Below are 24,010 nucleotides of genomic sequence, written 5' to 3'. Positions count from 1 at the left end.
TCTGAGCAACAGTGTGTGTTTTTTCTGGGAGGAACGGTACATTTAAGTGGTGTTCCTCGCTGGTCCCAAGCCCCGAGCAACAGCGTGGGTTTTGTGGGAGGAACGGTACATTTAAGCGGTGTTTCTCGCTAACGGTACATTTAAGCGGTGTTCCTCGCTAACGGTACATTTAAGTGGTGTTTCTCGCTGGTCCAAATTCCCGAGCAACAGCGTGGGTTTTCCGGGGAACATTTCAGCGGTGTGTGTGTGTGTTGTCTGGGTTAGTGCTCCTTGGAGGTCGATCCCCGTGCCCCCCCTTGGGGTGCGTCAGCTGTGGGTTTCGCGGGGAACATGGTGGTCCAGTGCGCGGGCTGCGAGCGGCCCATCACGGACCGCTGGATGCTCAACGTGCTGGACAGAGCCTGGCACGCCAAGTGCGTGCGCTGCTGCGACTGCAGCGCGCACCTGACCGACAAGTGCTTCAGCAGGGACGGCAAGCTCTACTGCAAAATGGACTTCTTCAGGTAAAGAGTTATTTATTTTTTAGTTATATAGCAGATCTACAAGCTCATAGCACGGCACTTATGAGCTTGTATATCTGCTATATTTATGTCTTTTTTAGCCCCTTTTAGCTCCCCAATTTAGTCGTTATACCAATTGATTAAAGAGGTGGAGAGTTTTTAAACTCATTTTCTTGGGGACAGCATTAGGCCAAAAACAGACACAAGCCAAGATCTAGGCCAAAAAAAAAAAAAGCCAATCTACAAGCTGAGCTTGTAGATCTGGCTTTTTTTTTGAGAAGATATTTGCACAGAAATTGCAGTTCTATGCAAAAGGATGCTAAAAGGATTGAACCCGAGAAAGAACTATGGCCTGTTGTTTCCATTCGAGTCCTGTGTAGTCAATTCATCGAATAAACCCCGTTTTCTGTGGGAACATTAGGCCAAAAACAGCCAGATCTACAAGCCCTAGATAGTCCACAATGCCTTAAGGAAGGCGTTGTGAGCTTATAGATCTAGCTGTTTTTGGTGAAGATATTTGGTGTGTTGAGGCTGAAAAAGCAGTCCGAGTTGCAACTCCAGGACCGTTTGGGGGCTTTGAGTGACTAAGTGAAAAATATAGCTGGATGTGCTCAAGTTTACTCCATAAATTATATGAATTGCTGTGTTTGTTACTAATTAGACCCTCTTATCCAGAATGACTCACACAACAAGCAAGGCAATCACATAGCCTACATCAAATGCAGAGAGACAGTGATAGTGACTCAGTAAACTAGGATCACAAGTAAAACCAAGAACCCAGCATCAGTCTAAACTATACGTGCAAAATATTAATAATATGTGCATTGAAACTGTAGGATACCAGGGGCAACAAGGAACCTATAGCATCTTGTCTAAACAATATACTATCAAAAATAATAATGTGTACATTGAAACCAACAATGAACCGCAAGCATCAGTCAAACAATACGGGCTCCTATCGAAATAGCAATCTGTACAATATTAATTGAATGTGCATTGACGCATGTCAGCGAATTAATAACAACGGCTGTGCCTTAAAAAAAAAACATACACATAGGCCTCGTCGTTTGCGTCTTATATGTATTAGTCTATATTTATTTAGTGTATTTATGTTATATCATGAGGTTCATAATAGGACTATATGGATACAATGTTAACACGATGTTGTGTGTGTTAAAAAAAACACTACAGTTCATCTCACATTTTTGACACCCTAACTAAAGAAAAAAAAAACCTAACAACATTCCCAGAAATATTTTGCATGTATACAAAATTCATATATCCATATAGATAATAAGGTAATATAAGGTTATTTATTTATATGTGAGAACATTCCGAAATATGGCCTTGGCCCCCATCCGAAGGCTTCTCTTAATTTAGTTTTGTTTAGTTTTTAATTTTCATCCAGGTTTAATTAAACTATCTAAGAAAAAACACAACTGCCAAAAAAGGTTTAACTCACGTCGAATAATTTAAAACAATTGTTTTGTTGTTCACACCGTGAATTATCATGTTTTTCCCACTTCTATGCTGCATGTCGCCTATTATTATAGTTGCTTCTGTGTGTAAATAGTTTAATGACATGCTGGGGCTTTAAAAAAAAAAGTCTTTGTGAGGACACAAGCCTGCTATTAGCCATGATATTTAAATGGTAGGAGCCATTAACAGTAATCACTCTAATGTGTCCATTTGTTGTGTAAGTAGAAGGGGGGGTGTGGGGGTCCATGCATGTGAAAAGGAGACCGTGAAGTGATATTCTACCATTCTGACATATTAACATGTCGGGTGGAAACCTCACATGTCCAAGAGAAAACGTACTTTTCAGTATGAAAATAGCACAAACACATATATATATATATACCTTGCAGTATGAAAATAGCAAATCAAATATACATTTCAGTATGAAAATAGCACCAAAATATATTATATATATTTTTTTGTGTGTGAATATGTATGACGAATTAGGGCAACGGGGAAAAAACACAGAAAAAGTGAACATTATCGAGATAAGAGCTTTCTGCCCGACAGCATGCCGTATATGTTAATGTTGCCATTGTAACATTTACATGAGTGTTAATGTTGTTAGCATTGTTTCTAACATTAACATTAGTGTTGCTGAGAAATAAATACGCCCCCCACCTCGACCCATGGTCCTATATAGGCTATGGTGGGCTTGCGTGTTAGCAGCCATTCAGCCTTTAGAAAAAAAAACTCTACACATATTTGGAACCCCCCACCAGAAATCCTGCGAATAATGGATTTTATTTTATAATAATAATAATATTAATAATGGATTTTATTTATAATGCACTATACATTTACAGAGAATGATGATGAATTGCTACAACAACTAAAGCAGTGCTATATGTGGGGATTTTGAGCCATTTAAATTTGTATTTGTTTTGTTTTGGAAGGCGGTTGCCACATCAAAAAATTATAAGTTAACACAATTGTCAGTGAGGGCCTCTTATCACTGCCAACAACAGGCCTATATGAATTGATGAATTGAATACTCAGGAGGTCCACAATGGAAACAAGCCCTTATAGGGCCTTTTCTGTTATCATTTTTAGCATCATTGTATAATTGTACTGCTGTATAATATTTGCAAACTGTTAAAACACTATTCAATCAATCAATATATATATTGCTGATGTTGAGTGGAATAACCTTTTATGTCCAAAATCCGTTCCTTAAAAAAAATATATATATTATTTAGAAAATATATTTTAAAAAGTGAAAATATCTATTTTCACTAATGTTGTGGGACACCCTTGTTCGGTAGGGCGTTGGTTCTCAAAGTGGGGTCCGGGGACCCCCAGGGGTCCTTGTGGGGGGGTACCAGGAGGTCCCCAGCAAAATTTGTCAATAAAGCGTCACAACCATTTTAACCCCTTTATCCATATACTTTGTCTATTCAAAAATAGCAGATTCAAAAATAGCAGATTCAAAAATAGCAGATTCAAAAATAGCAGATTCAAAAATAGCAGATTCAAAAATAGCAGATTCAAAAATAGCAGATCTGCTATGAGCTTCATATCTGCAGATATGAAGCTCATAGCGCTGTGCCACGCTATGAGCTTGTAGATCTGCTATTTTTTGAAAAATCGTGAACATTTGTGCACATCATTGAATAATATACTTTTTAAAGCGAACATTTGTAACTCAAATCTTTGCTTCTGGGGGGTTCCTGGAACAACATATTTTGAGATGGGGGTCCGCGGTCGAATACATAACATATTGGGGGTCCTTGAGATGAAAACGTTTGAGAACCACTGCAGTATGTAGGGCATTCATTAATTTAGGAAAAACACAATACAAAGTTGAAATATGGAGATACAGGGTTTCTATCCGACAGCAACATTATAATGACAGATTCAAATATAATATAACAGATTCGCATGCGTAAATATCATAGTAACAGAGTCATATAGTATCAATGGGGCCATAGTATTATTTATATCTGCAAAGATTGTGTGAAATAATGCATTTATATGGATATTTGTATGATCAAATGGAGTCAATCCTTTGGAGCATTAAGTGGGTGAAAGTGGATTAAAAAGCATGATTTTCGTGCTCGGATGTCTGTGTGCATGTGTTTAATCCTGTATTATAACATCATATTGTAATACGTATTATTAATATGTATGTCCTTTATGCTGCAAAATGTGTTGATTGCCACTAATACGTTCTGTGATGGGGCTTGTTGTCAGAGCGGCTGCCATCAGAATGACGCACGCAAGCGCGCGCGCGCGCGTGCGTCGCACGCACACACACACACACACACACACACACACACACACACACACACACACACACACACACACACACACACACACACACACACACACACACACACACACACACACACACACACACACACACACGTCGCCGCTGCTTTAAGTGGCTTGGCGAAGCCTAATCAAATAATATGTAGCTTATATATTGGACATTTTGGTTAATTTAAATAAATAATACATCAATACATAATAATAATAATATTAATATGAATAACTATTATTATTATTATTATTATTATTATTATTATTATTATATAATTATTAGTATTATTATTAGTATTATTATTATTATTATTTTATTATTATAATCATTATTGTTATTGGTTTTGCCACCAGGCCTATTGCACTGTTTCTTTTATTATTGTTTCTCACATCCATAATAATAACTATAATCTTACATACAAAATATGACAGTAGGCTACGCATCAGTAATAAGGACGAATATGTTTTAAACCTAAAACAAAACATGTCAGGTTTTCAGGGTGATTGTTGATGTTATGTAGAATGATATTAATATCATGTGCAGTGAAAGAGTGTTTCAGTTTTAGTGTAATAGTGAGTGAAATTGTATTTGATTATTAAAGCAGATTATTTTTTAGTCGGAGTTCTGGTCATTACACAATCCTCAGTTATTCATGTATTCATTTGTAACTGTGAAAGAATACATTATGTAACCAAACGGACTCTTGGGAGTTGGGGTCCATTTGGTTACTGTCATGGAGTCAAATGAACACTGATGAGTCTGACTTTACAGTTAGTGTAAAACTGACGTTTTAAGGATTATTACAGTATTATTCGATTTTATATTTATATCCTGTTTTCTAATTATGTTTTCTAATGTTTCATATTTTCCAGACGTTTTGTGGTACATAACTCTCTTCAGAAACGGTCAACATTCGCAAAACAAGACAATTTGTGCGTGTTTTTTTGTTTTGTTTTTTGTCATTCAGCGCAGCATCAGCAGCGATGTGTGGAAAAAGAAAAAAACGGACACGTTCCAGCTCCTCCTCGTCATAATTCATCAGTGTTTGTTTAGAAGGCCTTGTAGAGCTGGAACGCGCCCGTTTACAGTCAGAACTGCTGCTGCGCTCAATTGAAATGTTCATATGAACTGTAACTGTTTCATCAGACTGTTTTGATGTGAGAGTGCAGCCGTCTTTGATTGATTGATTGATTGATTGATTGATTGATTGATTGATTGATTGATTGATTGATTGATTGATTGATTGATTGATTGATTGATTGATGTTAATTACATTGGTGTAAAGTAACTAAGTACATTTACTCAAGTACTGTAGGCCTACTTAAGTACAATTTTGAGGTACTTTCACTTTACTGGAGTGTTTCCAATTGTCTTTTACTTCTCCACTACATCTCAGAGGCAAATAATTGTACTTCTACTCCACTACAATTATTTGAAAACTTTAGTTACTAGTTACTTTGCCGATATAAATTATTACATTATAAAACATTTGAAAATAGCAGATCTACAAGCTCACAACACGTCACATCACGACACGTTGTGAGCTTAGATCTGCTATTTTCAAACATTTTAGTACTTTTACTTTTGGTACTTTACTTTTACTTGTAACAGACTTTTACTTGTATACTTCTACATTGCAGTATTGATACTTTTTCTTAAGTAAAACATGTGAGCACTTTTTCCACCACTGGTTGAGAGAAACAAATGGTCAGAGTTGGGGAGAATTAACTGAATAATATGTAATAATAATGAATGTGAACGCTAGGGGGTGCCAAGTGACACCCCTGATGTTTCAAATGTATGTTTTAATATATGTAGGCTAATGTTTTATAGAATTCAGGAGGTTTGGTACAAAGTGTGCTTGGTTATTTAAGGTTTTATAATGTTTTATAGTTCATATTTGATAACTTTTTATTATATTCTACATAATGTTTTAGGGGTGTCACCACACACTAATTTCACGATACAATACGATACACGGTAGTGATGCGCGGGTCGAGTTTTTTCATGACCCGCCCCGCCCCGCCCCGCCACGGAACGCAACCCGCCTCAACCCGCCCTGCGAACCCATATATAAATCTATGGCTCAACCCGCCCCGCGACCCGCGATTTTTTTTAAATTCTGTAAAATTATGGTTAGAAAATAATCCCCAAGTGTATTCAAACTGTTTTATTGTTATTATTCTTATTCTTATTAGGAATAAAGACAAAACAAGAGCATGTTATTATTATTATTTTTTTTGCGTGTGAGAGCGCGTGACCCGCTCACCCTCAGCCCGCATCATTTTCTCCGAAATTCTGACTTGACCCACCCGCGCCGCGGGTTGACCCGCGGGTCCCGCGGGTTACGGGTCAACCCGCGCATCACTAATACACGGTATTGGGTTCACAAAATTGATACGATATTTTCAATTATCATCAACATCGGCCATCATCTTCAGTTTCAACGTTTTTTATTGTTATTTTTTAATATCATATATCATCATATGACATCTAATAATTTAAATGATATATTGTCTATGTTTCAGGAGCTTTGCTAGAAATTGTGCTTGGTTGTTTAAGGTTTTATATTGTTTTATAGTTCATATTTGATAAAGTTTATTTATATTTTCAAGTACTGTACTTAAGTACAATTTTGAGGAACTTTTACTTCACTGGAGTATTTCCAATTTTCTGTAGCCTACTTTTACTTCTACTCCACTACATCTCAGAGGCAAATATTATACTTTTACTCCACTACAAGTATTTGAAAACTTTAGTTACTAATTACTTTGTAGATTTCGATTATTATTACAAAACATACACTAACGACTTCAGCCCTATGTACATTTTGAATTCTGGACTTTTACTTGTACAGAAACAGAGTATTTCTGCATTGATTGCAGTATTGATACTTTTACAGAAGTAAACAATGTGAATACACTTCTTCCACCACACTGACTGTGTCTATGCAGCGACATCACAGGCTCTCAGAAGGTGGGGGGGATGGACTTTCGTTGGACTATACCCCTTATTTTGTACTTTGGCTATTCAAAAATAGCAGATATACAAGCTAAAAGCGCGGCACCGAGTGCCGCGCTATGAGCTTGTAGATCTGCTATTTTTGAAAAAGCGTGAAAAACATTTGTAACTGTCAAATGTAAACAAATTCTGTATTTTCAAAAATGTGTGTTTTTTGGGCGGATTTTGTTAGGTTTTTTTTTTTCGTGTTTTGGTTACTTTATTTCGGTTTTAGCGTTAGGGTTAGGTTATCTAATTCTTATTTTTCGTACGCACAGTGAATGGCCATGACGCCCCTGCACCACACTGACTGTGTCTATGTCTGTATGTTTCAGGAGGTATGGGACCAAGTGTGCCGGCTGTCTAGAAGGCATCTCTCCGAACGACCTGGTGCGCAAGGCCCGCAGCGCCGTGTTCCACCTCAACTGCTTCACGTGCATGGTCTGCCACAAGCAGCTGAGCACGGGGGAGGAGCTCTACGTCATCGACGAGAACAAGTTCGTGTGTAAAGAAGATTATATTATAAGTTCCGGAGGGGGAGCGATCAAAGAGGTCAACCTTAATTCAGGTAAAAAAAAGCCCTAAACGCACGCACGCACGCACGCACGCACACACACACAATGCTAAGAAGAAGTCGACCTCAATTCAGGTAAACACACACACACACACACAACTCTGCATTAAACTAATACCGTGTCGTGTGTGTTTTATTTTGTAACGCCGAATGCTTCGAGCATATACGCTTCTCAAAAACGGTGTGCGTGCGCGTGTGTGTGTGTGACTGTGTGTATGTGTGTGTGTGTGTGTGTGTGTGTGTGTGAGAGAGAGAGAGAGAGAGAGAGGGGGGAGGTGCGTGCGTGCGTGCGTGCGTGCGTGCGTGCGAGCGTGCGAGCGTGCGTGCGTGCGTGAGAGTGTGTCTATGTGTGTGTGTGTGTGTGCGTGAGAGTGTGTCTATGTGTGTGTGTGTGTGTGTGTGTGTGTGTGTGTGTGTGTGTGTGTGTGTGTGTGTGTGTGTGTGTGTGTGTGTGTGTGTGCGTGTGCGTGCGTGTGTGTGTGGTCCTGTATTGTTGCGCCAAATAATCCTCTATGAATTATCTCAAATCACTTCTTATTCCTATTTCTATTCAAGACAATTCAGGCAATCTTTTGTATGTATAATATAAGAACCATTCATTTAAACATGTATCCCTTTATGTATGTGTGTACACATGATCTTTATAGTCATGTGATCAAGATGGATCTGTTTGATTTTTCATATTCCATCCTGATTGGCTAAAGTTAGCAGGAGTGGCCCGTTTTTAATGAAATGCCTCAAATCATGGACACAGCGTGCGATTTCCGTGTAATTGTGCACTCACATTCCCACAAGGCCAAGGAAGAAATACCACTTCAACTTTTTCAAACCAGCCTTATGGTGGCGCTATAAGAGGTCGTGCTTTTACCTATGATTGCACCGATCTTTTTTACATCTGCCTTTTATAGCGCCACCAGGAGGCCGACTTATTTGATACATATCACGCAAATCGGTAAACATGCTCTTTAGAGTCATGTGATCAAGACGGATATCTGTCAGATTCTTCATATTCCATCCTGATTGGCTAAGATTGGCATCTAAAGTTTGCAGGAGTGGCCTGTTTTGAAAAAAAAAGCCTCAAATCATGAATGCAGCATCTGATTGTGGTGAAACTTTGCACACACAATCCCACTACGTTGAGGAACAAATGCCATCATTTTCACATTGTCCTATTTTAGTGCCACTAAGAGGCCTATTTTTACAACAAAAAAACGGTATAGTCATGTGATCAACACGGATCTGTCCGATTTTTCATTTGCCATCCTGATTGGCAAATTCCGAACATTGCTGGCCCACAATAACCTAGTCTGCCATGTTTCAATATGCTGTTTTTCACCTGAAGTAGAAAACCAACTGCAAATCAGCCTAGGGTGCTGTATACCCCTTTAATGTAATAATCTCATGTTTATTAATGTAATAAATGAATATGCATTAATACACAGACAGGAATGTATCTATCCATGTTGCCTAATAATCTCATGTTTATTAATGTAACACATACATATGCATGTCTTTGCAGTATCGTCGTGCACAGACAGGAGTTTATCTCCAGATCTTCAGGACTCGGCTCAGGACGACATCAAAGAGACGCTGGACAATAATTCTAATAATTCCTCGGACAAAGAAACGAACAATACAGAGAACGAGGAGCAGAACGGAGGGACGAAGCGCAGAGGACCCCGGACCACCATCAAAGCCAAACAGCTGGAAACGCTAAAGGCTGCTTTTGTGGCGACACCCAAACCCACCCGACACATCAGGGAACAGCTGGCCCAGGAGACTGGACTCAACATGAGAGTTATACAGGTACGACAGATCCATAAGACCACACGCACGGCTCCTCACTATGCTATGTAAGACCACACACCGCCTAGTGGTGGAAAAGGTACTCAAATGTTTTCTACTTAAGTAAAAGTATCAATACCGCAAAGTAGAAGTACTCTGTTACAAGTAAAAGTCCGGAATTCAAAATTTACTTCAGTAAAAGTACAAAAGTATTGGAATCAAAATGTGCTTAAAGTACCAAAAGTAAAAGTACTAACATGTTTGCAAATAGCAGATATACAAGCTCACAACACGTCGCAATGCGACGCGTTGTGAGCTTGTACATCGGCTATTTTCAAATAGCCAATGTATAAAATAGGGCTAAAGTGGTTAATGTATGTAAAGATTTCAAATAATTGCAATGGAGTAAAAGAACAATATTTGCCTCTGAGATGTAGTGGAGTAGAAGTAAAAGTATTGGAAATTGGAAGTACTCAAGTAAAGTGGAAATACCTCAAAATTGTACTTAAGTAAATGCACTTAGTTACTTTCCACCACTGTCTATAAGACCACACACGTCACTATGATAGCAGGTCTGTTAGACCACACTGCACTGATCACTAGAGATCTGTAAGACCACAAAGCACTGATCACTAGAGATCTGTAATACAGATCTCTGTACTAGACATCGACGTGTCGTCACCTTAACAATAGGCTCTATGCACAGCAGCCATATTATCACTTCCTTCCCAGGTGTTACCAATGATACTAATGAAGGCTCTGTTCCATTTAATCTAGCACAGTGGTTTCCACGACCCCCATAACTCTGAGAGTGTACAAATGGAACCAAATGGACCCTTACGGGTCCATTTGGTTCCATTTGTACACTCTCAGAGTTACGCACCTGTAAGGGGCCATTTGGAAGCCCATGAGGGTCCCTGGACCCCAACTGTAGACCCACTGGTGTAACAGAGTGTTTCCTGTGGGCCAACATGCACAATACCAGCACCCTGACTCTGTTTGACCAGAATGGAACAGAGCCTTCATTAGTATCATTGGTAACACCTGTGAATGTCTTCATAATATGGCTGCTGTGAATAGAGCCTATTGGGTATTGTCATCATGCATGTCAAATGAAAATATGAATTTGGCGATGGTAAAAGAAAAGCATTTCATCTAAATGAATGACACATTTAATTTAAATTTTTAATTTGTCTGAAAACCTGAAGGAGATGTCATCTTAAATCATGATATGATCAATCATGCAGGTTCTATGGCCTGAATGAACGTGACAGCAAATGTCATCATGGACAATTTTACATATTCCTTCGCCCCAAAACAAAGAAATTGTCCTTTTAAAAATCAGTAATGATGGTCATCCATAATGCTTATGGCCTATATAACTGACAGGGGAATGCTCATTCACCATGTTTTGTGTAATTGCCTATTGATTAATTCATATTAATAATTAAAAACAAAATAATTGAAACCAATCTAGGCCCTGAATTACGAAATTTTAGCTAATGGAAATTGCTTCAATTCAACCATTGTCATTCTGTAAATGTTACATAGCAGCTATGCTAGCAGTAAAATGCAAATAGGCCTACAGTGCAAAAATAACCGGGTGTCTTTTTCACTTTAACACAAACATATGCTTTTCTCTGTCACTGTCTTTGGAGTCGACACACTACACACTACACACACACACACACACACACACACACGCACACACACACACACACGCGCGCGCGCGCGCGTGGTGGGTGTTAGCTGTGTCGGGATGATTAGCACCATCTCTGCCAGCTGTGATTTGGCTTTTTGTGCGCTGAGTGTAATTATCACTGATTTCACTGATTTACATATACTCCCCCTCCACACGCGCACACACACACACGCACGCACGCGCGCGCGCGCACACACACACACACACACACACACACACACACACACACACACACACACACACACACACACACACACACACACACACACACACACACACACACACTCACACACACACACACACACACACACACACACACACACACACACACACACACAAACACCTCTCTACTTACACACTCTAAGCCCATCAAGCCCTTATCAGTCCACACCAGAACATCACTGACTGATAAACATCTCTCTCGAGCGCGCATGTGTGTGCGCGCATGCGTGTGCGTATGTATGTGTATGTGTGTGTGTGCGTGTGTGTGTGTGCACGTGGTTGTATGTCTCGCCTGAAAAATAATCTATTAATCAATCACCCAATTTATCCAATCAATGCAGCCGTCATCCCCTCCACATGAATTAAATATATCTGTTAATTGTTTTACTGCTAAATGTAGCAGAGACACCTTGAGACAAAATGGAGGCTCCGCTTTCTTCTCTTTGGGCTGGTGTGTGTGCGCGTGTGTGCGTGTGTGCGTGTGTGCGTGTGTGTGTGTGTGTGTGTGTGTGTGTGTGTGTGTGTGTGTATGTGTGTGCGTATGTGCGTGTGTGCGTGTGTGCGTGTGTGTGTGTGTGCGTGTGTGTGTGTGTGTGTGTGTGTGTGTGTGTGTGTGTGTGTGTGTGTGTGTGTGTGTGTGTGTGTGTGTGTGTGTGTGTGTGTGTGTAAATAAATAAATGTCTCCCAAAATAGTTCAGCGTGGGTGTGTGTGTGTGTGTGTGGGGGGGGGGGGGGGACGTGTGTGTGATCCCTATATACGACAGACAGACAGACAGACAGACAGACAGACAGACAGACAGACAGACAGACAGACAGACAGACAGACAGACATTAACATATAAAATGTATCCTCCAGTCAGACATTGTTCTCAGTAAGCAGGTGTCTCTCCTTTTGCTGTTGAAGCACGGAGCAAAGCCTAAGTGCTTTTTAGGTGTGTGTGCGTGTGTGTGTGTGCGGGTGTGTGTGTGTGTGTGTGTGTGTGTGTGTGTGTGTGTGTGTGTGTGTGTGTGTGTGTGTGTGTGTGTGTGTGTGTGTGTGTGTGTGTGTGTGCGTGCGTGCGTGTGTTTGTTAATCTGCAGCACAGTGGGACTCTCTCTGCCTGTGGTCTGAAGCTGCTGTTATAACTTCATTATGCAGCAGCCATGCAAAACCACACAGTGTGTGTGTGTGTGTGTGTGTGTGTGTGTGTGTGTGTGTGTGTGTGTGTGTGTGTGTGTGTGTGTGTGTGTGTGTCTGTGTGTGTGCACGTGCACGTGCACGTGTGTGCGTGTGCTTGTATTACTATACTTGCGAGGACCAAATATCCCCACAAGTTTACAGTAGAAGAATATGAGAAATAGACATTCTGCGATGTGTTGTGAGCTTGTAGATCGGCTATTTTACGGCTTTAGGCTTACACGGTTAAAAATGGCTCTGTTGATTAAAACTAGAGGTCCGCCATGCGGCCCTCTCTCCTACGCCGATCCGACCAATATGTCTGAGTCATAGTGTGGGGAGATTTTTCCTGCTGTACCCGTCTGTCTGTGTCTTTTGAATACGTCTGTTCATGTCCCTTTATGTCCATACATGGAGTTCCCTGATGCGGTCAGTAGGCTATGCCCATATTAGGGGTGGGCAACTGTGATGATGGAGAGGGCCACTATATTTCCACACTCACTCCAGAGCCAAATGTCATATACTGTTGGGCAGACACCTCTTATCTCTGTATTTTAACTTTTTTCATAAATTAATGCCGTATTTCGCCTTTCTATGTCACACAAAGGTAGCAAAAATAGCCGATCTACAAGCTCAAAACGTGTCGCACTGCGACACGTTTTGAGCTTGTAGATCTGCTATTGTTGCTATTTTTGAATTGGAATCCTGATTTACTTCTTTGAACCTAAATACAAATACATTGGACATAAAAAAGACAATAGAATTTTAATACTAGTCATTATTAAGCTACTAATATAGACTGAAGTAATTAAAGCGGGTCATGTTTGCATGTTTGTAATTGAACAGCTGAAATAAATAATATATCAGTATTCCCATATTAACCTGTGGGCCCGCATTAAATGAAGGTGGGGGCCGCCAGTTTCCAATGTATGCCCATATATCGGCATATTGGTTGGATTGGCAGTTCTGTATGGATATCACTGATGTCATCAGTATATGCCCATATAAGGGCATGCTCCCTTGTTTGCCCATATATATATGGAGCTGACTGATTTGTTTGAGCCTGATGCCATGATGACACATTGAGGTGACAACACACTCCATATGTGATTATGTCAGAGTGACGTGACCGTGGTTTGTTTATGGTTATGTCCGAGTGACATGGCCGTGGTTTGTTTATGGTTAGATTGTCATAGTGACGTGGCCATGGTTTGTTTATGGCTATGTCAGAGTGACGTGGCCGTGGTTTGTTTATGGTTGTGTTGGCATAGTGACGTGGCCGTAGTTTGTTTATGGTTATGTCAGAGTGACGTGGCTGTGGTTTGTTTATGGTTATGTTGTCATAGTGACGTGGCCGTGGTTTGTGTGTGTGTGTGTGTGTGTGTGTGTGTGTGTGTTTTATGCTAAGCTAAGCTTATGCTAAGCTATTCCCACCATATGTTGACATTCATACTTTTATGTATCTCTCGTTGTTCCTCGTCAAAGACAAAGATTGACTATACAATTCAACCCTATTATTAAAAAAAACTCTGCCACAGGTACACACAAGAACAGCTCCAAAATGTGTCTCTCAGTTAGATTTTTTTTTTCCTTCTGGTTGCCATTTCAAAATGTACCTGTTTTAGTCTATTATACACAGCAGAATATTCAGATAATGAAATGGAAATGACTCTCCCTCTTCCTCTTCCCTTCCTTAACCCATTCAAGTGTCGTTATAGATTTTAGCTATATATATATATAACAGCAACATACGCAAAACTCTTAAGATTTAGAACAGTGGTTCTCAAAAATAGCAGAGACACAAGCTCACAGCGCGTCACTTTGTGTTGCGCTGCGGGCTCGTGCATTTGCTATTTTTGGACATTTTTGAAGAAATCTTGAAAGGGTTTGAAAAATGTTGAATCATTTTGAACAAATCTTCTCCTCTTGGGGGGTCCCTGGCACAAAAGATGTCCGGCCATATCATTTGGGGGTCCTTGGCCTCAGGTCTTCATGGGTTATATACTGAAGTTCATCATTATTTATTCATCCATATGTTCGCTATTAAAAAATAGCAGATGTGCATGTTTGTACATCCGCTATTTTTGTTTTGTGTGGGAAATGTTGAATCATTTTAATCTCTTCTGTCGGGGGTCCCTGGTACAAAACATTTTCAGGTGGGGGTCCGTGGCCAAATACGTATACATTTTGGGGTCCTTGACACTCAAAAAATTGAGAAACACTGTTTTAAATGAACACGGATGAAAACAGTTGAGAATCTTTTTTTTCTTCTTTTGTTTTCTCCGTATAGGTGTGGTTCCAGAACAGACGGTCTAAAGAGCGTCGTATGAAACAGCTGAGCGCCCTGGGGAACCGGCGCCACGCCTTCTTCAGGGGCCCCAGGAGGATGAGGCCCCTGGGCAGCCGGCTGGAAGACGCCGATATCCTGGGACCCGGAGCCTACGGCTACTACGGAGGTACACGATCTGTTTAACGTTATGGGTGGGACGATCCAGTGTTCATTTCGTTGGAAACTACGACGAAAAATGTTCGTCGACTCCCTTTTTTTCACTGACGAAAACGGAATATAAACTAAGCCATGATGACTAAAACTTTGACTAAATATATTGACAATTTTGTCAACAAATACAAACTGGACAACAATGTTAGTGAGGGACTAGTGGAGAAGAGATCCAGTAGAACTAAGACAAGTCATTTTATGCTTGACTGTGCGTGCGTGTGTGTTGCGCTCCGACAATAGCAGATGTACAAGCGTTTTTTCGGCACGCAGCTAAGTATAAATCAGGCATTGCGGCAAAAATACATTTTAGTCGACTAAATCAACTGTAGCCGACTAAAATCTTACTAAAAGACTAACAGTAAAACATTACAGATGTCTAATATATGACTAAAGATTAATGGAATTCTATTCAAAAGACTACGACCAAAACAAAATCGAAATTTGCTGTCAAAATGAACACTGACTGTGACGATATTTGGCCCTCGATATAACGGTGATATCGCGACACAAGATATCTGCGATAATCGATGTGTTGCAAAGAAATGCCATCCGCCCTACATGTAACTGAAGACGGAAAACATACCCATAAAAAGGGAAAAATAACCTAATCCTAACCCTAACCCAGGCATTATGCATGTCTTCACTATGTCTTCCACGTTGCATTGTTGTTATGCTACGGTTTGAATTCACTCCTTATGTTCAGCCCGTTCCTGCTTGGAAATACTGTCTGTGTGTGTGTGCGTGTGCGTGTGCGTGTGTGTGCATGCGTGCGTGCGCGCGTGTGTGTGTGTGTGTGTGTGTGTGTGTCTGTGTGTGTGTGTGTGTGTGTGTGTGTGTGTGTGTGTGAGATTTCTGTCTGCAAAGGTTATTCACACCCTCCCACACACTCACTCACTCTCTCTCTCTCTCTCTCTCTCTCTCTCTCTTTTTCTCTTACACACATGCGCGCGCACACACACACAGACGCTACATGTCTTATTCTCAAGGTCGATCAAACCATCAAGGTTCTGTTTGTGAGATCCGGTAATGAGCTTGTTTGTGTCAGACTCATTATTCATTCTTATTTTTCATTACGTTACAAACACTCACAGACACACGGTGGAATGCACGTTGTGTCTGTTCATATTATCCTCCTTGTCGGGTTCAATCACAGGGTTTTCCCCAAACCTTTTCGGTTCCAGACCCAAAAGAGACGATGTTGATGTATCCCTGGCACCCAACCGTACCAAAATACACGATGAATTAACCAATCTGTTTTCTGTTATTGTGGGGAAAGCTTTAGCTGGATATTGTCGATCGACAACGCATTTTTTCGATCTCATATTTCCTGCGAAAGCTTTCCCCACAATGCAGGTGCTGTTGATTAACCCATCCAATCCGGGGACGCATCTCTGTCATTTTAGATTTCTTTGGCTATTCAAAAATATATAGATATACAAGCTCATAGCGCGGCAGTTTGTAGATCTGCAATTTTTGAAAAATCGTGAAAATCTTTGAATATATATATATTTTGAAAGCAAACATTTGTAAAATATTTAGTTCCAGGGAACCCCCCCAGAAGCAAAGATGTGAGTTAAAAATGTTCGCTTTAAAAATATATTCAAAGATTTGCACAAATCTTCAAGATTTTTTAAAAATAGCAGATCTACAAGCTCATAGCATGGCACTCAGTGCCGCGATATTAGCTGTAGTTCTGCTATTTTTGAATAGCCAAAGAAATCTAAAATGACAGAGTTCCCGGATTAAATGGGTAAGTGGTTTAAAAAGAATAGTGAAAATAGGCAAACTAGGGGCCACAATGCGATGTTGCGTTTGGGTAGAATCTATAATCTATAATTCATAACATTGAATCATATTTTTCAGTTGCTCATTGAGTGTGGAACCAGGAATTATATTGTGTCTCTCTCTCCATCCGCACATGAAGAGATGCAAATTGGAAAGCAGCAAGGCATATTCCGACAAAATATATAAACATCAGTCCTGTCACTTATTTTTGTGAAATTGAAATGAATATTGATGTTTTCTTAATCTATCGTATTATATATTAATGTTATATTATACAGTATATTAATGTTATATTAATCTATGATAATTACTGAGAATTACTATATCAACCCTAATGGGTGTCCCTAACATCACAGAATCTGACAGGGCACATATTTCAGTGTAACAGCTGCTGCACTTTCAAATTCCAAGAATACATGAATTTGGTTTTGTTTTTAATATATTGGAAGAATCCACTTTGTTTGCATCAATGTATCTGTTTATGTAGTCGTTACTTAGTGAAATAGCCCTATGGTGACCACCAGGTAGAAAACAACCCAAGATTCAACCACAGATCAACATTTGACCATTATGATATTCTGTGTTTAAGTCTTTTTGTAGTCCGACACCAAGCACCGTCCACTCTTCATTGTAAACAAACATGTTGGAACCCGTAAATCTTTTTACAATAACCTCCTTTTTCAGAAAGGAACCATTGAGGGTTAAAAAGGGTCGTAATGCTAATATTATAGACAGTAAAAAGTAGGCTAATACATATATTTATATACATATTCATGAATATATTATTATTTATTATTAATATTATATTCTTATTTTTTTATATAATATATATATATATATATATATATATATATATATATATATATATATATATATATATTTTTTTTTTTTTAAATATTTATGTATATATATATTTATGATATATATATATATAAAATAACGATTTCCTCTTCTCTTTGTCATTGCCAGGAAAGGGGTAGAATGACACTTTAGTCGTTATTTTAGTCTCAGATCTGTTAAAACAGCGAGGGACACAGCTCTGCGCATATTGGCAAAACACACACTTGGACCCGAAAGTTGTTCTTACGGGGCGCATACAACAGAATTAAGACGGGAATACATGGGTCCCCACTGCGCTACCAACAGTGAACTATTGCAGATCGGCTACGCAGAATTGTGTAGCGCAGATCTAGTTTGTGAAATCTGCTTCGTGTGTACTTAATCCGACACAGGGGACCTGATTTACACTTTGTCGCGAGGCGCTGTCACACTTTGAAAAAATAGCAGATGAAGGCTGGTTAGATGTGCTATGTTCGCCGCGCGATACCGACGTACAAACTGAGGCGTTGGCAGTATGAACCCACTGTACGTGGGGAAGTGTGTGTTGTTGACAATGGGGGATGTGGAACACACAATGATATAAAAAAAAATAAAAAATAAACTCCAGGTGATTTATGCTCTGTTGGCAGGCTGTGAGAGATGCGGGTTTTCAGTTGTGGTGAAAGCCTTGTCAGGAACCGTATCTCACTATAGCGTCAGATTGTGCAGATGAGACTAACATTAGACCGTTGGTTCTCAAAGTGGGGTCCGAGGACCCCCAGGGGTACTTGAGGGGGTTCCAGGGGGTCCCCAGCTAAATGATGGACAGGGACCAAATGGACCAAGAGTTAAATTAACATTGATTTTACAATATGAAGTGGGGTCCAAGAGACATACATGCCATTAAATGGGGGTCCGTAGCCCTAAAGCATGTCAAACTGCGGGTCCTTGAAATTAAAATGGTAGAAATCACTGCTAGAGAGCCGTAAAAATCTTCTATTATGGGGGTCCCTGGCTTATTTCTTCAAATGGGGGTCCGCGGTTTAATAAGTGTCTATTTGGGGGTCCTTGGCACGAAAAAGTTTGAGAACCACTGCATTAGACTATAGAGATGATGTGGTTCTCAACTTTTTCTGGATTCAGGGCCCACTTGAAAATCTCGAAAATGATTTCACACGGCAGCCATTCAGCACGTTCAGTTCATCATGTTTATTTCAATGGTCAATCAATCTGATTGTGTTCATGCTTGGATCAATGGAAGTAGCCTATTATACAGTATTATTTAGGCTACCTTATACGTTCCTATTTATTGGCATAATAACGAAAACACATTTTTCAAGACTTTTTCCCCATACATTTTTAATACTACATACATACATAAAATGTATATAGAACTGTTCTAGGTACTCAAACTCGCTCTACAGAAACAGAATAAAAACTGCTTTATTAGAAAAAAGAGGAAAAAAACAGTTAAAGGTGGGGTACGTGATTTACTTTAGTTAAACTAAGTGTTAAATAGCTCTATATTCTGATAGTACTCATTTCTATAGAGTGTTTGTTCAGTAAAAGGAGTCTCCCATGTCTCTCCAGCTCTTTAATAAACAGAAAATGCATTTTCAGTGCTATCTCCTGATTGGCTTAAATGTTGTCACCTACCTGAAAATGTAGGTGAAAATGTTCTGTTAAAGAGCTGGAGAGACCCCTGTGACCAAACAAACGCCCTGTAGCAATGATTACTATCAGAATATAGTAATTTAACCTTTTTAACAATAAAAAAAAAACAGTTAACAAAAAATATCACTTACCCTACCTTTATTTAAGAGAAAAAAACAAAAAAAAGAGGTTATGGGTAGGGTTGCGTTTTGAGTGTGGTTTTAAACGTGGTGAGGGTGGGGGGGCAGCTTTGATGTGTTTAAGATACCAATGTGATGTTAGCATTCAAATCTTAACGTTTTGCCAATAGGCTCTATGCACAGCAGCCATATTATCACTTCCTTCACAGGTGTTACCAATGATACTAATGAAGGCTCCCTACGGGTCCATTTGGTTCCATTTGTACACTCTCAGAGTTACACACCCGTAAGGGGCCATTTGGAAGCCCATGAGGGTCCCTGGACCCCAACTTTAGACCCACTGGTGTAGCAGAGTGTTTCCAGTGAGTCAACATGCACAACATCAGCACCCTGACTCTGTTTGACCAGAATGGAACAGAGCCTTCATTAGTATCATTGGTAACACCTGTGCATTTCTTCATAATATGGCTGCTGTGAATAGAGCCTATTATTTGGGGGCCCACTTGCAGTATCCTCACGGCCCAACAGTGGGGGCCCGGCCCACAGGTTGAGCATCGCTGGATTATGTGATTAGTAAAAGGAAATTATTTTGAACACGTCTTGTGGTTTATGAAGGGCTGTTGTTGAAGGACTCGTTTTTTTTCTTATTATTTTTTCTGATCAGGCGCCGTCTGCAGAAAGTCGGCCACAGATTGTGATCCGTGAGGGAGACAGCCGTAAGGCTCAGCGTTTTTTTTGTTTGGGAAAGCAGCACACATGTTCGTCTAAGCCGTCGCAATTGACAATGTGTTGACATTGCGGGGTTGAGGCCGGCTGTTTGGGCTGAAACGGCTTCCTGAGGGGCTTTCGGGGATGGATTTATGTATTTGTACTTGGAGATGTCGCAAGATTAGTGCTGGGATGGGATCTGGAACCAGTGGAACCCCGGAGGAACCGGATCCAACGTTGAGGATCCTTGGAATCGGGTTCCATCACACTTGAAAGCGTTTCTGGAAACCATTTTTTTTTATAACACTGTCAGAGCTGGTATGTGGCTCTGCTATGCAATCACAATACCGGAGGTTCTCAAACCTTTTAATTTCAAACTACAACTCTGAGAGTGTACAAATGGAACCAAATGGACCCACAAGGGTCACAAGGGACCCACAAGGGTCCATTTGGTTCCATTTGTACTCTCTCTCAGAGTTACATACTTGTAAGGGTCCATTTGGAACCCCTTATTGGAATCGTTAAGGAATCAGAATCGTTTAAAATCCTAAAGGATCCCAACCCTACACACGATGTCACAAGATGTCTTGGTTGAGGAACAAAGCTGAGCATCTCTCCAGAGTTTTGTCAGAGGTGGATCTGAAGGTCTGGGCAGAGAGAAGACTGTCCTAGATCATGTAGCCTGGGATCAATACCATTTTCGGGTTTCTGATCCGGTCAGGTGCATGCATCACCCCAAAATAATTCCCCGCAATCAATGGCTTTTTAATTATAGGGCCAACCAAAAAAAAAACCTTGATGCAGCGTTATTTAGCTTGTAGAAGACTAAGAAGACTGGCGAGACTAAACTAGTAGTTATACTCGATTTAGCATTTCAATGCTAACAGGGGGAACGAAAACAAAGCGGCACCGAAGAGAACCACAGGTTTTGTTTCCTTTCTTTTTCAGTAGGCGTGGCCTAGACCTTATCACACAGGCCATTTAATAACAAATACCAGGCTTTCCTCCGAGGTGGAAAGTCTGGTGATGCGAGGTTAGCTGTGGAGAGGAGACATTTAACCACTCTCCCACTGCATTGTTTTAGTGTGTCTGATGACAGCAGTCTAAAACAGAGTATGCTCTGGAAGGGTCCCAGGATGGCTGAGCGCTGGCATCTGGACCGCTTGGAAATGCCAGCCATGGTGTTATAGAGCTTCGGACCAACATAGACGTTGTGGTCATATTTCTCAAGTTGACGTGGGAAGTGTCTGTAGCATAATGTTTGCATTATAGAAGTGAGGTTGCTCCGGAGGTTTTAGTCAGGACTCGATTCTACTCTGATGTGGGGGCTGAGGTTATGGAACACTCTGAATCTGAAGGGAATGAATGAATGAATGAACGAACGAACGAACGAACGGCTGAGTAAATAAAATAAATAAAAAACACGACAGGAGAATAAAGATTTTGAATGAAGTGGACAACAGAATCATATGTGATCAGACTGGTTGTTGTGTCAATTAACAAACAGTAGTGATGAGAACAGTACATAAATCAACTGATGTGAGGAGGCAATTAATTGAATTCACTGCACAGCAATATGCTCATAGAAACATGGTGTACTTTTAACCACACAAATTCCTATTCTGAATCAGAAACAGAATCGCTTTTATTAGTATTATTACAGGCTTAGGCTTCATGGTGCAAAGAAGTGGTTGCCCGATACAGCGACTTACAAGGGTTGAGGGACTTGATTTTACCTAACCAATCACTACGAGAGATCAACATACCCGGTGCTCTTGGTAAACTGTGTGGTTTGGGGCCATTCGTCAATTAAATAAACATGTTTACATTATTGAAGTATGAGGCACATTTCCAAGTGCCTGGTGTTTAGATCCCATAGCCTGAGGGGGGCGTTTGGCTGAACGTGTTGCGTTGATTGATCCAGTACGTATGGCTGGCTGTTTCAGTTCAGTGAGTGACTACAGTGAGTGCAGGCGGAGCTCTAGCCAAGCGCTGAACAAACTGATGAACGAATCATTTGAATGGAATGTTTTAGCTTTTTTTCCTCCTCACCAGTCATCTCAGCTGTCAACTCCTGTGAACAGTTCACTTCTATTCTTCCTGACAACCGTCTGTGGCGCTGATTGGCTAATTCTTAGACACCCCCCATACACCCAATTGGCACCCACTGGAGAATCGCTTTATTCAAAACCCAATGCCAGTGTGCGCGCCATCATTTCGGGTTAGAACCCACTTGAAAATCCTGAAAGTGATCGCAGTCAGTAACAACATCAGTAAAGTATAGCAAAAAGAAAATAATTTATATATATATAACATACCATATACAATATACAACACTATACACACCCTCAGCAGTGCTAGCTTAACCCATTTAGACCGGGAACGTATCTGTGTCATTTTCATTACTATTCAAAATTCCCCCCCTAAAACATGATCATCAGGTATTATGGTTATACTAGGAGGAAGATTTTTTTCAAAAAAGTGTACAGAAATTGTTAAAATTATGTTTTTATGTGGACACGCCGCCAGTTCATTAAGTATACCTGGTTCTCACCTTAGCACCTCCTCCACCACCTTAGCACCACCCATCTGTCCTAGTCCCTCCGCCTCCTCATGCCCACACCTGTTGTGTTATGATAATGAGGGGGAGGGTATGTTTTTACTATGTCACTAAAGCGCTGTTTCTCTATTGGCACGTTTGACCCTCAAGGTTTCAGCCTCCAGGTAGTAACTCAAAATAGTCAGAGAAAAACAGAAAAAGTGCAAAACTATGGCACCACCCCTTTAAATTGTTTGAAAACCACCGCGTTTGAAGCCCTAACCCTGTTTGAATTGTGTTCCCCACAGACTACCAGGGCGACTATTACGGACCGGCCGGCGGCACCTACGACTTCTTCCCCCACGGTCCCCCCTCGTCACAGGCCCAGTCTCCGGCCGAGTCCCCGTACATCCTGGGGGGCTCCTCCGGCGGCCCCGGCGCCACCCTGGAGGGCTCCGTGTCGGCCCACCACCACCACCATTCCTCGGACGACCAAAGGTTCACGGACATGATCTCCCACGCCGAGACCCCCAGCCCGGAGCCCCCCGGTCTGCCCGGCTCCCTGCAGCCTGTGCCCCCTGGGGGCGGCGGCGGCGGTGGGGAGGCGTACGGAGGGGGTCCCAGTCCGCCGTTCTCCCTGGCGAGTAACTCCAGCTACGGCAACGCTCCCATGTCCCACCAGGGTCAGGACATGGGGGGAGAGACCGCCGTGTGGTGAAACCGCAGCACAGAGAGAAAGAGGGTTGGAAAAATAGGCTCTATGCAACAGAAGCTATATTATCACTTCCTTCACAGGTGTTACCAAAGATACTAATGAATGCTCTGTTCCTTTTCTTCTGTTCATTTAGTGTAGCACAGTGGTTCTCATATTTGTTTAATTTCCACGACCCCCATAACTCTGAGAGTGTACAAATTGAACCAAATGGACCCTTACGGGTCCATTTGGGTCCATTTGTAAACTCTCAGAGTTACACACCCGTAAGGGGCCATTTGGAAACCCCTTAAGGAACCATGAGGGTCCCTGGACCCCAATTTTAGACCCACTGGTGTAGCAGAGTGTTTCCAGTGAGCCAACATGCACAATATCAGCACCCTGACTCTGTTTGCCAGAATGGAACAGAGCCTTCATTAGTATCATTGGTAACA

At 40.9% G+C, this 24,010-nt stretch overlaps 1 protein-coding gene across 1 annotated transcript; it reads left to right on the top strand.

The window, feature by feature from the left end:
• Positions 1–330: 330 nt before the first annotated feature.
• lhx5 (LIM homeobox 5) lies at positions 331–23,582 on the top strand (the record flags this gene model as incomplete). Its single annotated transcript, XM_084046914.1, has 5 exons — positions 331–503; positions 7,617–7,849; positions 9,375–9,661; positions 15,011–15,176; positions 23,173–23,582. The coding sequence occupies 5 exons, from the start codon at positions 331–333 to the stop codon at positions 23,580–23,582; spliced, it is 1,269 nt and encodes a 422-aa protein (XP_083903040.1).
• Between the last annotated feature and the right edge of the window lie 428 nt (positions 23,583–24,010).

The sequence above is a fragment of the Gymnoscopelus microlampas genome (genome assembly GCF_963454915.1).
Source record: "Gymnoscopelus microlampas genome assembly, chromosome: 21".
In the NCBI taxonomy this organism is placed as follows: Eukaryota; Metazoa; Chordata; class Actinopteri; order Myctophiformes; family Myctophidae; genus Gymnoscopelus; species Gymnoscopelus microlampas.
Note: the sequence above shows the minus strand (reverse complement) of the source record. Positions and strands in the feature narration are given on the sequence as shown.